The sequence below is a fragment of the Oryctolagus cuniculus genome, chromosome 18 (assembly GCF_051225735.1).
Source record: "Oryctolagus cuniculus isolate XC-2025 breed Fujian yellow rabbit chromosome 18, ASM5122573v1, whole genome shotgun sequence".
Lineage (NCBI taxonomy): Eukaryota > Metazoa > Chordata > Mammalia > Lagomorpha > Leporidae > Oryctolagus > Oryctolagus cuniculus.
Window position 1 is genome coordinate 16,717,316 of NC_142884.1, and position 13,830 is coordinate 16,731,145.

A 13,830-nucleotide genomic window follows, 5' to 3' on the forward strand; every position below is an offset into this window, starting at 1 on the left:
TGGATTCCACGTTCTGCGTCTTCGGTCCAATCCACACCCACACGGTGCCGGCCACAGATGCCTACGGAGCACTCTGCACGCACCTGCTGCAAGTGAGGCGCTGAACTGTTAATGCGTCCCGTGCTCAATGTACAAGCCGCGTGCTGTTGTTGAACAGCATTTTCTTTTAAGGTCTTCTGAGAGACATCCCCTGAGCCCCACCATGAGCCACTTCCGTCCGGGGGCCAGCTCATGGGACCCCTCGGCAACCCCTTCCACAGACAGGAAACCAGGGTTCCGAAGGCGGCGGTGACTCGTGACTCTCGCAGTGGGCACAGGCTGGGCTGGCCTGGCACCCAGCCGGTGTCCTGCCCACCCCCCGGCTCCCAGCCCAGCCTACACTGTCACTGCTACCTTTTCTTGATCTCTTCGTTGATAGCAGTCACAATTTTCCGCAGCTTGACCTCGTCCACAAAGCCATCACCTTTCTGGGCACAGGCAGGAAAGGGCACAAACGTCTCCCACCCCGAAGCTCCAGCACCGCCCCCTCCCTCCCCGGCAGGGACCCTCACCCGGAATCACCTTCTTGGAATGAACCAGTTTCCCATTCACAAACACTTCAAACTCCCCAGAGGCCTGGGTAGCTCTCTCCTCCTCCTGGGGACGGAATGTTGGGGGGTGGGGGAGAGGAGGGTAAGAGCTCCCCTCCAAGCCCCTTGGGATCTCAGAGCCCTGACACCCCCAGGCCCCTGGGGCCGCCAGAACACTTACAAAGAGCAGACAATCTGGAAATAGCTCCTCCAGGTTCTTTTTCAGTAGAATGTACTGAGGAGAGGGGAGAGTTACAGGGTCACAGCGTGGGGGGGAGGACCGCCTCCCAGTCCTCGTGACCCCACCTCTAAGGTCAAAGCCACTCACCCGAAGGCCATAGCTTCAGAGGCCACTGGCAGCCGAGGGCAGGAGGGAGGCAGAGAGATGAAAGAGACCACATCAGTATCTTCTCAAGCCCAATACACCCGAGACGGGAACACCTGAGCTGCGTCCCTCCCCTGTGCTCAGAACCCTCCCGTGAGCCGCCCGTGAGGTGCCCTCCCCCCCAACACACACACAGTTCACCCATTCCAGCCCCAGAAACCTAGCTCGGCCTCCAGCACTCCCTCCACCCCACCCTGCGCCTCAGGCTGCGCACTGGCGGCTCCATCTGCAGGACACAGATGAGAGCTAGTGAGAGCTCCCCCGCCTCCCCAGGTAAACTGTGGCCCCGTAGATGTTGTCCCCAGCACTAAGGAGCCTCCCCAGGCCAGCAGGTCAGTGGCACAGGACAGCCATCCCCGTCCCCGCTCACTGCTGTGTCCCTGATGCCAAGAACAGGGCCCGGCACATAGTGGTTCTGGAAGGAATGGCTCCATGGAGTCGGACAGAAAGGAGGGGATAGGGAGAGAAAGGGAAGAGGAGACACGAGAACTAGACGGGAGAGAGAGATGGCGCAAACACCTGGGCTGAGAAAAGACAGGTGTGGAGCCTTCCAGAGAGAAGCCCAGGGGCCGGAGTGGGGAGCTGACCTGGGAGGGCACAGGTGATGGACCTGGGGCCCTGCCACCCACACAGGAGACCTGGATGGAGTTCCAGGCTCTGGGTTTCAGCCTGGCCCAGCTCCAGCTCTTGCAGTTTTGGGGGGGAGTGAACCAGCAAATGAAAGGTCTCTCAGTCTGTCGCCTTTCAAGTAAGTAAATAAAAATTGGGGACGGCACTGTGGTACTGTGGTAAAGCCAAAGACTGCGACACCGGCATCCCTTAGAAGCACCGGTTCGAGGAGTCCCAAGGGCTCCACTTCCAATCTAGCTCCCTGGAAAACAGTGGAGGGTGGCCCGAGTCCTCAAGCCCCTGCCTCCCGCATGAAGCTCCTGGCTCCTGGCTTCAGCCCAGCCCCGGCTGTTGCAAACTAGTGGATGGAAGATCTCTCTGTCTCTCCCTCTCTGTAACGCTTTTTCAAATAAATAAATATTGTTTAAAACAAAAATAGGGAGGGAGAAAAAGGACACAGAATTCTTTTTTAAAGAGTGAATGAGCGAGGCTCACAGGAATCAGAAATGAATAAATGAAGTAGAGCGTGAATGAAGGAATGAATGAGGCTCAGAGCCTGGGCCAAGACTGGACCCAGAGCTCTCCAGGCCCAAGGAAAGGATGGGTGGAACCGGGTCTCCCCGGGGACCCTCTCCCTGGTCGTGCCCTGGCCCGGGGAGGGAGGCTGATGGCTGCTCCGTGCCCTCACCAGTAAACGACTCGGACCAAGATTCTCTTGTCGATTTGGAGGGTCTTGCTGGTGGAGGCCGCCGCGTTGGAGCACACGGAGATGGCCGAAGGGGCGGGCTTCGGCGCGGGCTCCGGGCCGGGCTCCGGGCCGGGCTCTGGGGCGGGCCCGGGGCCCGAGGAGTTGGTGAACCGGGTGGCCCCCAGGACAGCAGCGGCGGACGCCGAGAGCGCGGGAGGCGGCTCCGGGGCGGGCGCGGCGACGGCGCTCGACAGCCGCCCGCGCTTCAGGCTCCACAGCGGCGCGGGAGCCGCCTCCGACAGCGCCGGCTCCGGGGCGGGCTCCAGGGACGGCTCCAGGGACGGCTCCAGGGACGGCTCCAAGACGAGTGCCGTGTTCAGGGAGGCGTCCGAGGCCGGCACCGCGGCCGGGCCCGGGGCTAGCGGGCCTGGCAACCAGGCCAGAGTCGGGGTCCGAACTGGAGTCAGGGACCAGACCGCGGCCGGGCTCCGAACCGGAGCCGGGGTCCAGACCGGAGCCGGGGTTCCGGCCGGAGCTGGGGTCGAGACCGGAGCCGGGGTCCGAACCGGATTCGGAGTTCCGACCGGAGCAGGGGTCCTCACTGGGGCTGGGGTCCGGACCGGAGTCGGGGTCCCGACTGGCGCCGGGGTTCGGACTGGAGTCGGGGTCCCCACCGGAGTCGGGGTCCCGACCGGAGTTGGGGTACGGCCTGGGGTCGGGGTACGGCCTGGAGACAGGATCCGAACCAGATTTAAAGTCTGGACCAGAGTCGGGGACCGGACCGGGGTCGAGGCCGGGGTCGGAGTCCGGACCGGGGTCGAGGCCTGGACTGGGGTCGGGGTCCGGACCGGAGTCAAGGTCTGGACCGGGGTCGGGGTCCGGACCGGAGTCAAGGCCTGGACCGGGGTCGGGGTCCGGACCGGGGTCGACGCCTGGCCCAGGGTCGGGGTCCGGACCGGGGTTGAGGCCTGGACCAGGGTCGGGGTCCTGACCGGGCTCGAGGCTGGAACTGGGGTCGGGGGCCAGAACGGGGTCGAGGCTGGGACCGGGGTCTGGGTCCGGACTGGAGTCGAGGCCTGGACTGGGGTCGGGGTCCAGCCTGTAGCTGGAGTCCGGATCTGGGTGGAAACCCGGGTAGGGGCCGAAGCCCGGACGACACTTGAGGTCCGGGCCTGGGCGGGAGCTGGGGTCCGCGCCTGGTTGTTCATGGGGACCCGGTGGGGCCGGGGTAACGGGGTGGGATCCCGGGGGAGTGCCCCCCAGCCCTCCTTCCCGGGGCGGGAAGAGCCTGTGGCTCCCCGGGGTTCTGAGAGGCGACGCGGCCACAAGGGGGCACTGTTACACCCGCCGGGTTCCACTCGCCGCCGAGGTTCTTTTTTTTTTTTTAATTTTTTGACAGGCAGAGTGAAGAGTGAGAGTGAGAGAGAGAGAGAGAGAGAGAGAGAGAGAGAGAGAGAGAGAGAAAGGTCTCCCTTTTGCCGTTGGTTCACCCTCCAATGGCTGGCGCGCTGCGGCCGGCGCACCTCGCTGATCTGAAGCCAGGATCCAGGTACTTATCCTGGTCTCCCATGGGGTGCAGGGCCCAAGGACTTGGGCCATCCTCCACTGCACTCCCGGGGCCACAGCAGAGGGCTGGCCTGGAAGAGGGGCAACCGGGACAGAGTCCGGCACCCTGACCGGGACTATAACCTGGGGTGCCGGCGCCGCAGGCGGAGGATTAACCTATTGAGCCGCGGCGCCGGCCGCCGCCGAGTAATTTCCACTCGCCTGACCCGCACGGGGATGAACAGCACACAGTGTGCCCTCGTGCGTCCCGCAGCCGCTGCTCTCGTGCCTGCGTTCAGTATCTGCATGTTGAGTGCCTACTGTGAGCGCGGTCCGGTGCTGGGGGAATTTTCGGGGCAAAGCAGTGCTCAGCAAAGCTCTGTCCTCACGGGACAGTCGGGGGAAATACACCTCTCCCAAAGAGGGGCAGCCTATAGGGGGCAGCAGACAGGGCTTCCTGGGGAGGGGGCTGCTGAGACCCAGAGGCCACAGCCGCCACCAGGAATCTGCATTCCTGCCACCAGCTGGGATCCAAACTCCAGCTCCACAGTCCAGGGACCCTGAGAGGGACTCCAGGCTGGGGAGTGGTCTCCGACCCTGCTGCTTCCAGCGTCTAGCACGAGTGGCACACCAGTGGGCACTGCACTGAGGTTGGGGGAGGTAGCTGGGTAAGGTGGCAGTTTGCTGGCGGCAGAAGGAAATGCCAGGCTTGTTCCAGGAGCTAATGATGCCCAACAGGGCTGGAGCGACAGCGAGCGGTGCAGACGTGGGCCTGGGGCAAGGGCAGTGGCCACGCAGGGACGTCTGGACGCCACCCTGAAGCCTTGGGGTACTGATGCTCTGTGCGTTAAAGGCTGGACCTGGCCCACAGAGGTGTGCTCTTTTGCCCAGGGCTCCTGGGAGCTGATCGCCATGCCTCCGTGAAGCCCTCCCCCCCCTTTTTTTTTACACACAGAGTTACACAGTGAGAGAGAGAGAGAAAGGTCTTCTTTTCGTTGGTTCACTCCCCAAGTGTCCAAAGCCAGGAGCCAGGTGCTTCTCCTGGTCTCCCATGCAGGTGCAGGGCCCAAGGACCTGGGCCATCCTCCACTGCACTCCCGGGCCACACAGAGAGCTGGCCTGGAAGAGGGGCAACCCGGACAGAACCGATGCCCAAACCGGGACTAGAACCCGCAGTACCGGCGTCGCAGGCAGAGGATTAGCCTAGTGAGCCGTGGCGCCGGCCATCCACAAAGCCCTTCCTGTACAGGACCTTGGGCCATCCCAGCCGGTCGGTGCTGATGATGCGATGTATGGGGGGAGGGAGTGCTGGGCCCCCCATGGCAGCCGCAGACTGTCACCCACGCCTGTGTGAACAGGCCCCATTAAAAACCGCAGGCCCAAGCCAACGTTGTGGCACAACTAATTAAGCTGCTGCCTGGGATGCTGCCATCCCATAGTGGGAGTGTCACTTTGAGCCCCGCTGCTCTGTTTCTGATCCACCTTCCTGCTCATGTGCCGGGGAAGACAGGGGAAGATAACCCAAGTACCCAGGTCCCTGCCGCCCACGTAGGAGACCAGGATGCAATTCCCAGCTCTCGGCTTCAGAATGGCTTAGGCTGGACTATTTCGGGTACTTGGGGAGTGAAATCAGTGGATGGGAGATCTTTCTCTCCCTCTATCACTCTGCCTTTCAAGTAACTAAAATGAATCCTGAAAACACACACGCAGGAACTCTAGGCGCAAGGCGCAACTGCACCCCCCTGGTGACCAGACTCGGTGCACTTTCTGGGGGAAGTCAGCGCCGCGGGGACGCCCCTGCCAAGTCCCTGGCCTCTCCCCACACCGCTGACTTCACTCTCTCTTTGCCCCGCAACAAAGCACCACCAGGAGCATCAAGGCTGGCAGTGAGGCATTTTCCCCTGCTTAGTCTGTTTGAGGGGGCACCCAGCTATTCTGCGAGTTCTGTGAGCCCCAGTGGGACTCATTCACTCCCCAAATGCCTTCAACAGCCAGGTCCGGGCCAGGCCAGAGCCAGGAGTCTGGAACTCAATCCAGGGCTCGCATTGAGGGGGCAGGGACCCAAGTACTTGAGCCGCTGCCTGCTGTCTCCCAGCTAGAGCACTAGCAGGAGGCTGGAATCAGAAGCAGAGCCACGGGGCCTGGGGGTGAAGCCGCCACTTGCAACGACAGCATCCCATTTGGGCTCCGGTTCAAGTCCCGGCTGCTCCACTTCGGATCCAGCCCCCTGCTGGTGGCCTAGCAAAGCAGTGGAAGATGGCCCAAGTGCTTGAGCCCCTGCCCGTGCATGGGAGACCTGGAAGAAGTTCCTGGCCCCTGGCTTCAGACTGGTCCAGTTCTGGCCGTTGTGGACATTTGGGGAGTGAACCAATAGATGAAGAGCTCTCTCTCTCTGTCTCTCTAACTTTCAAATAAACAAAATAAATCCTTAAAGAGAAGAGCCAGGACTGTAACGGTCCCACGTGCTGCACGAGTAGCTACTTCTTATGGAAGCCACTCACCCTACAGTCCCCAGCCTGCGTTGTGTTCACTCCCATTTTATCATGTTCTTGCTCCTGAATTTCACAGCAAATTGCCAGTGTCCCACCTGTTATTACCTGGATGGGCCTTAGCACACCTCCCCAAGGAATGACAGGATCGGTCAGGTGCTCCCCACGATAAAGGGAAAGCTGTTACCTGGCCCATCAGGGGCACCTTCCTGAGGTGTTCCACAATACCACTAAGGGTGGGGGTGTAGAATCAGAATCAAAATGGGGGGCTGGCACTGTGGCACAACAGGTTAATGCCCTAGCCTGAAGCACCGGCATCCCATATGGGTGCCGGTTCTAGTCCCGGCTGCTCCTCTTCCAATCCAGCTCTCTGCTATGGCCTGGGAAAGCAATGGAAGATGGGCCATGTCCTTGGGCCCCTGCACCCACATGGGAGACCTGGAAGAGGTTCCTGACTCCTGGCTTCAGATCAGCACAGCTCCAGCAGTTGTGGCCAGTTGGGGAGTGAACCAGCAGATAGAAGACTCTCTCTCTCTCTCTGTCTTTACCTCTCTCTGTAGCTCTTTCAAATAAATAAATCTTTAAAAACAAAAAAGAATCAAAATGGGGTGAGTGTGGCTAAAAGCTAACTGCAGACCTCTTGCTTCTGCACATATCAGCTTTGCTCGCTGACGGCTAAGGGTGGATCTTGGGAAATTGTGGGCCCAAATTCCCAGGAACTGGGTTGACCAAAATGTGTCCTCAACTGTTATCTTACAACTGTATCTTGGACCTGTTGTTGGGTTTGTTGTTGTTAACTGTTATCTTACAACCATGTCTGGTTTTCTTTTTATTGTTCACTGCATACCAGGTTCCAGTTCGAAATTGTGAGCCCTAGTGGACAGAACCCTATAAAAAGCCGTGTAACCGCTGTTGGGGACCGCACTCTGGTAAGGAGTGTCGGTCCCGATCGGTTACCTTGCCTGTCATTTGTCTCCCATTTGCTTCTCATTTTCAATAAAATTCATGTGCGACTGTCACCGGTTTTTGTAATCTTCCATCTTAGTTGATGAGTGGATGCAACGGAGGTGGGGTGTTCAACAGCACACAGGTGTGGCAGGAGGAGTCCCTGTTCTGGGACACCCTGCTGGGAATGCCTGCTGCGAAGCCCCCGGGCCCAGTAGTCTCCCTGGTGGGTGCTCTCCTATGGAAGACCCTGCTCCCAGGACCCGCCCCCGCCGCGGAGGACTACACCTGCTGCCCCCGACATCAGCTGAGCCAATGAAGCCTGAGCATCGTCTCAAGAGCCCAGCACGCGGCTCGCTGTGAGCGTGTGGACCACGGAGCCTGCTGCAGGAGGGGCGCCAGCAAGTCCCCTGTTATTTAAACCGGTTTGAGTTGAATGTCTGACCCCGGCAACATAGTCCTATTATTCTCCTCGGGAGACACAAATCTCTCTTCCCATTGGCCCCGACACCAAATGCCTGATGCGTCAAAACTGAGCAAAATAAGAACTTTTATAGATGTCTCTGGAGAGGTGGGGGGGTGGATAAAAAACAGGATATAAATAACCACTATGTACAGCTCGCAGGGAAGATCCACTCCCTCCCTGCGGCCTGCGGGGGTCCAGGCTCGGCCCGCAGGCTCTGAGCAGGGGAGGGGCGTCAGGCCTGGAAAGGAGAAGGGGGCGCGTTAGCGGGGGCGGCGAGGGTCGTCCCGAGGCGCAGCTCCCGCACAGGCTCCCACGGAGGCCTCCTGCCGCCCCACGGCGCGCAAGCAGCCCCGAATGAATGCCGTCGGCCCTGAAGGGTGGGAGCCCGCCTCCTCGGCCCCGGAGAGAACCGCACAGCGACCCCAGCCAGCCCCGCCCGAGGAGGGGAGGGGGCGCGGCTACCTCCCGAGCACACAGGGCGGGCGCAGAAATGACGTAGATCCCCCGGGAGTCTCCATCTTCGGGGCCATCCCAGTCCGCTGAGGAGCTGAAAGGAACGAACGGAAGCGCCAGTGCCCCGAAGTTCTCGGACCATCCGCTTTCCCACCCACGGCCCGAGACGAGCCGTGCGATGACCCAATCAGAAAGCGGCTGTAGCGCCCGGGGCCCAGATGGCCAATCAGGAAGAGGCACCAAGAAGCGGACCAATCGCACCACGGACGTTGCTGCAAGCAGCCAATGGCGACAAAGCGCGCGTCTGCGGCCCAGCCCCTCACCTCAGGCCGTCCCCGGGGCCCTCCTGCGTCCTCAAGTTGTTGAGGGCGTCCGGGAGCGCGTGGACCGGCGGCTCCGGGGTCGCAGCCAGCAGACGAGACCCGGCATCCCGGCGAAGCCCACGGCGGCGCACGTGGAGCAGCAGGAGGGCCGCACCGGCCAAGCCCGCGGCCACCAGCAGCCCCAGAGCCGGCGGCCAAAGGAAGCGCTGCGCGTCGCCCTGCCTCGGGGCCGCGGGCAGCGCGCCCGCGCCTCCGTCCGCGCCGTCGGCGTGAACCGGGAACTCGCAGCGCGCGCCCATGTAGCCGGGCGCGCAGGCGCAGACGAGGCCCGAGAAATGGGCGTAGCAGCGGCCGCCGTGGGCGCAGGGGCGCGTGGCGCACGGGTCGGCGCGCTCGCGGCAGTCGCGGCCGCCGAAGCCCAGCGCGCAGGAGCAGCGGCGCGCGCCGCCGCCCTCCACGCACGTGCCGCCATTGGCGCAGGCGCGGCGGGCGCAGTCGTCCAGGTCGTGCTCACAGCGCGGGCCCGCGAAGCCGGGGCGGCAGCGGCAGCGCAGGGCGTGGCCCAGGTCCAGGCAGAGGCCGCCTGCGGGGAAGGGACCGTCAAGGGGCGCGGCCGGGGAGTCGGGAGGGCCCCTCCTCCAGGAAGCCCCTCCCGGACGACCCCCGGGCTCCTGCCCCCACCTCCCCGCCTCTCACCGTTGCGGCAGGGCTGCAGGCTGCACCGATCCACCCTCTTCTCACAGTTGGAGCCTTGGAACCCGGGGGGGCAGTGGCAGATGTAGGCAGAGTCGGGGTCTGCGCCCCCAACACACAGGCCCCCGTTGAAGCAGGGCCCGTCGGCACACGTCACCCCGCTCACCTCGCACCGCAGCCCGTAGAACCCGCGGGGACAGGCGCATTCGAAGGCCCCAGGCGTCTCCTGCGCAGGGGCAGAGGGCCTGCATGAGGAACCCCACACACACCCGGCACTGCTCCTTGTCGGCCCCAAGTCCCAGCGGCCGAGGGCCTCGTGCGGAAGGCCCTTCCTGGACCGCCCTCGCCACGCTCCGTGTTCCCTGCCTGCCCACGGCGGCTGCTTCCCCTGGACAGCCCTGCGCGGGGGTCTCAGCTCGAAGCCCACCTCCTCCAGGAAGCCCTCTCTTGATCTCCCCTTCCCAGACCCCCCCCCCAACTTGAGTCCTGAGCGTGCCCCCGCCCGGGGGACAGGCTCCCAAGTGGCCCCCACTGGGCTCACTCCCACTTCCACACCCTGGCCAATCCTGGGCCCATCTCCCCAAAACCTCCCGTGACGTCATCCACCCGCCGATTCTGCGCTCCCCACGGGGCTCCCCCCACCTCAGGGAGCGCCCCCGGGGGGGGAGCACTCAGCACGCGGCGGGGAGGGGATACTGACGCTGCAGCTGCCCCCGTTGGCGCACGGGTTCCCGTCGCAGGGCCCGGGCCCAGGCGCGGGGCATCCGGCGGCGGCGGCAGAGGGCGGGCCCCTGGGGCTGAGGCAGCTGCTGGTGGAGACAGGGACGGTACAGAGGGGCCCGGTCCAGCCCTCCAGGCAGCGGCACTCGTCGGGCTGCTCGCAGAAGCCGTGCTCGGGGCTGCAGCCTGCTCGACACGCGGCTGTGGGGGGCGGAGGAGGAATGGCACGGCCGGGTCAGGCGGGTGGGAAGCAGGGAGGCTCGAGTGCCTTCCACGCGCCCCCCCACCCCCACCCCCGGCTTCATCCTGGGAGACACAACCCCCAGCCCTGGCTGGCGAGGGGACCGACTGCCCAGCTGAAAGAGGATTCGAACCCGGGCCATGGGGCTTGAGTCTGTGCTCTCGGAAGAGGACCCAGGGTGGAGGCCGGGGATCCTGGGAAACCCCGGGTGTCCGGCCTCCAGCCTCTGGGAGGGGGGAGGGAGGAGGAGGAGGAGGAGGGAGGCGCCGGGCTGGGAGGAAGGCGGATCAGGGATTGCAGCTTCCAGACCCTGTTCTTGGGGTAGGGACCCAGCTATGTGTCAGGAGAGGAGCTGAGGCTACCAGCCTGGGAAATGGGTGTGGGGTTCCTATTGGGGCAACAAAAGTGCTGGAAAAGAGCCAGGGGCTGGAGTCCCCAGGTGGGGCTGGGAGAAGTCCAGGCGCCTCAGTTTCCCGGAAAGTGGTGGCCAGAGGTGGGGGGGAGGCTGAGGAGCAAGGAGGGTCTTAAGGTGGGGCCTGGGGTCCCTGGTTCCCTGCTCTGGGGAGTGGACTGGGGGGAGGGGACGATGGAAGGGACACCAAGTGGCGTTACGGAGGGGCGGGGGCCCAGGTGCGGGACCGCGGAACGCGGGACTCACGCGGCGCCTCGCACTCGTCCTGAGCCGGCGCGCAGGGGCGCAGTCCCGGGCCACACCGCGAGGGGGCGCTGCGCGAGCGGCAGAGGCGCGCGCACGCGGCCCCGACGGCCGGCGGCTCGCAGCGCGCGCGGTAGGAGAAGCGCAGCTCCCAGGCGCCTGCGCGCTGCACGTCCCGGGCCCACGGGCCCCCGGCTGCCAGGCGCCGCCGGCCAGCCACACGCGCCAGCAGACTCCAGGAGGGCCCTGCGGGGAGAAGGGGAGGGCGCTGGGTGGGCCGGGCCGGACCGCGCGGGACTCAAGTCCCGGGATGGACATGGAGAGCGCCGGCTCGCTCGCTCCCGCGGCTCCCAGCGACGGGACCCGCTGGGAGCCGCGGAGGGCCTGGCAGCCCCCTCCTCTGCAAGGCTGCGCCCTCCGAGTTAGGGCCCGGGGCGGGCAGGATGGTCGCATCCCTTTCTCAGAAACGAATGCGCTCACGCTTCGCCCAGAACCTCCGTGTATTAGCGTGGTGAGCACCGCGTGTGACGCACCTGATACCCACACACGGACAAGCGTCTCCCGATGTGAGGTCATCACACCCCTAACTGTAGCGCGGGACCCTACTATTCCAAAGTGCGGACAGACCCCAATCACTAGACCGTCCTTTACGCACAGTGTTTGAGACCCTGGGTTCCTGGGCGAGCTCCCTGCAAGGCACTTTCTGTAAAGCGAGGACAGCGCCTCTGCTGTGGACAAATCCCCCCCACACACACACGCCACAATCCGGCCCTGAAGCCTTGCCCAGCACTGCCCCTGGTGGAGCTGCCATGCCCATAGGGTCCCTGCGACCTCTCCATGGACAAGGGGACCGAGTTCACGCTGCAGGTGACTCTCCGTGCACCCTGGATTCTCAGAATCCCATGAACAGAGCCTCTGGGGCGGCTCCCGTGCTGTGATAAGAGACCTCCCCCCTCCCCGACCCCGTTTGCCTGGGACCATGGCCATGGACTCCAATACCATTGCCAGCACCACACTCCAGGAGCAGGGAAGACTTCCCATGAACACTCCCCACCCAGCCCTATGCTGGACCCCCACTCCCTGGAGCCCTGCATCTGACCCACAGTCCCAAGGCAAAAACACTCACCTCCCATCTGCTCCCCTAACTGCTGTCTCCAGGTCTCAATGACGAGGGAGAAGGTGCCCTGGGCGGATGGAGGAAGCGGGAGGGGAAGACAGAGGTCGGGACGAGCGCTCAGCCAGGGCGGATTCCGGGGGTGAGCAGTGCTGGGCCAGCAAGGGCTGATTCCCAGACAGCAGGCGGAGAGGGGGCACCAGGCTAGGTTTTATTTACCAAGCATCTACTATGTGCTAAGCACTTGGGATTATCCCACGTTACAGGCTGGAAAAGGGAAAATCAGTTGTGCAGGGTCAGGAATGCAGACACAGGTACTGTGTGAGAGGGGAGATGGGGTTCTAAAAGTGAGAGTAACAGATCGAGGGCAGAAAAGGTTGGGGGGCTGGGATCCCGAGAGGGGATGGGGGAGGGTCCCTAGATGCAAGGGAACTGGGGGATAATGAAGAGGGAGCCAGTGCTCAGGGCTGGCTCCCCAGGGAGCAGAGGCCGGTTCCGTGAGTTTAAGGTGTCCCAAGGGGCGGTTGGAATGTTGGGAGTTTGGGGACTCAGCGTGCAGGGCTGGGGCTCAGACGTCTCCAGTTCCCAGAGGGCAAGTTGAGGTCAGACCACCTGGGGTCCCCAGTGGGGAGGGTTTAGGATGTGGGAAGCAGAGTTCCAAATGGCAGAACTACCGGTCTGGGAATTTGTCACCCCTCCCCGGCAGGGGGCAGGTCAGGATCCTGGTAGGGGGAGTAGTGGGGGAGGGTCTAGGCTTGGGCAGCAGGGTTAAGCCCCCAGAACCGGAAGCACTCCAGGGCAGGGGCTCACCGGCCAGGCGTCTCGGAAGGGCACGCGCAGGAGACCGTCGGGCAGCGCCAAGGCGGGCGCGGGCACTCCGGGCTGCTCGGTGTAGATGGGGCCGCGCGCGCTCAGCGCCGCGCCAAGGGCACACGGGGACTCGGCGGCCTCGTCGGAGACGCCGGGCTTCAGGCAGACTCTGAAGAAGAGGCGGCAGGGCCCCCGGGCGCTGCACGGGGACCGCGGGGCCCCCGGGCCTGGGCCCGGCCCGAAGGAGTGGATCTGCAGCTCGAAGACGCCGGCCGGCCGAGCCTGGGGCCGAAAGGGGCACGGCTCAGGGGGCGTCCGGAACCCAGGCTGTGTGTCCGCCGCGCGCCCCTCCCCAGGACCTCTGGGCGGCCCCCCGCCCCCATGGATCCCTTCCCACGCAGTCTCCCACGCGGATCTGACCTGGGGAAGGCAAAAGAGCGCCAGGATCACCGTCTGGGCCACGAGCAGGGGCATCCTCAGAGACGCCATGGCCTTTGGGGGTCTCAGAGCGGTGGCAGCTGCTGGCTCCGCAGCCTTATATGAGGGGACAGCCCCGCCCCTTCAGGCAGCGCCGAGGGGAGGGGGGTCGCGGGGAAGGGGCGCGTGCAGGAGCAGCCTGCACAGGGCCGTGGTGTGGTTGTGGGAGCGCCTCTGCGTGCGGCTGGGGTGGCTGCGGGGCCATGTACTGTTCTAAGGTTCCGTGAATGCGTGTGTGGAGTGGGCGCACGGACGCTCCGAGTGCACCTGTAACCGTGTGTGGTCAGCACCATCGTGGGCTCCTGGGAGACTCTGATTCTGTGGGTGCGCGCGCGCTCGAGTGGAAGCCCGGAGCTGTGCCCTGCTTCGCGGTGTCGCGCCTGCGTGTGTCGGGTGCGCTCCGGGACCACCGCGTATGGCCCCGTGACTGGGGTGTCTGTTGCGGGGACCTCTGGCTGGCCCTGTACGGGTGCGGTGGAGACCGTGTGAGGTTGTGAAGGACGGAGTGGGTGTGGATCAGATTGGGTCTGGGAGTTCCGCGAGTGGAGCTGTGTACGAACACGATGAAAGTCCAGGGTTCTTTGTGGACCCCTGTGCGCGCGCGCGCTCCTGGGTGTTCCTCCTCCCGCAAACAAAGCCGTCCTCGCC

General features: G+C 64.1%; 2 protein-coding genes across 2 annotated transcripts; both read right to left on the reverse strand.

The window, feature by feature from the left end:
- Positions 1-389: 389 nt before the first annotated feature.
- On the reverse strand, positions 390-3,459 carry SELENOV (selenoprotein V). The gene is made up of 6 exons (XM_089319198.1): positions 3,400-3,459; positions 2,252-3,183; positions 898-922; positions 751-804; positions 562-636; positions 390-467 (listed from the first exon to the last, which is right to left on the reverse strand). Exons 1-6 carry the CDS (start codon positions 3,457-3,459, stop codon positions 390-392), a joined length of 1,224 nt encoding a protein of 407 aa, XP_089175324.1.
- Positions 3,460-7,763: 4,304 nt separating this feature from the next.
- DLL3 (delta like canonical Notch ligand 3) lies at positions 7,764-13,245 on the reverse strand. The gene is made up of 9 exons (XM_017342191.4): positions 13,126-13,245; positions 12,706-12,987; positions 11,908-11,965; positions 10,785-11,027; positions 9,866-10,086; positions 9,169-9,391; positions 8,473-9,055; positions 8,159-8,243; positions 7,764-7,934 (listed from the first exon to the last, which is right to left on the reverse strand). Exons 1-9 carry the CDS (start codon positions 13,192-13,194, stop codon positions 7,929-7,931), a joined length of 1,770 nt encoding a protein of 589 aa, XP_017197680.2. The 5' UTR covers positions 13,195-13,245; the 3' UTR covers positions 7,764-7,928.
- Between the last annotated feature and the right edge of the window lie 585 nt (positions 13,246-13,830).

Coding starts and splice junctions, on each gene's coding strand:
- DLL3 (XM_017342191.4), bottom strand. CDS start 13,194: ATGGCGTCTCTGAGGATGCCCCTGCTCGTGGCCCAGACGGTGATCCTG. Junction 11,966..12,705: donor CCTTCCGAGACGCCTGGCCG/GTGAGCCCCTGC, acceptor CCATCCGCCCAG/GGCACCTTCTCCCTCGTCAT. Junction 8,244..8,472: donor GGCCCCGGGGACGGCCTGAG/GTGAGGGGCTGG, acceptor CGTTCCTTTCAG/CTCCTCAGCGGACTGGGATG.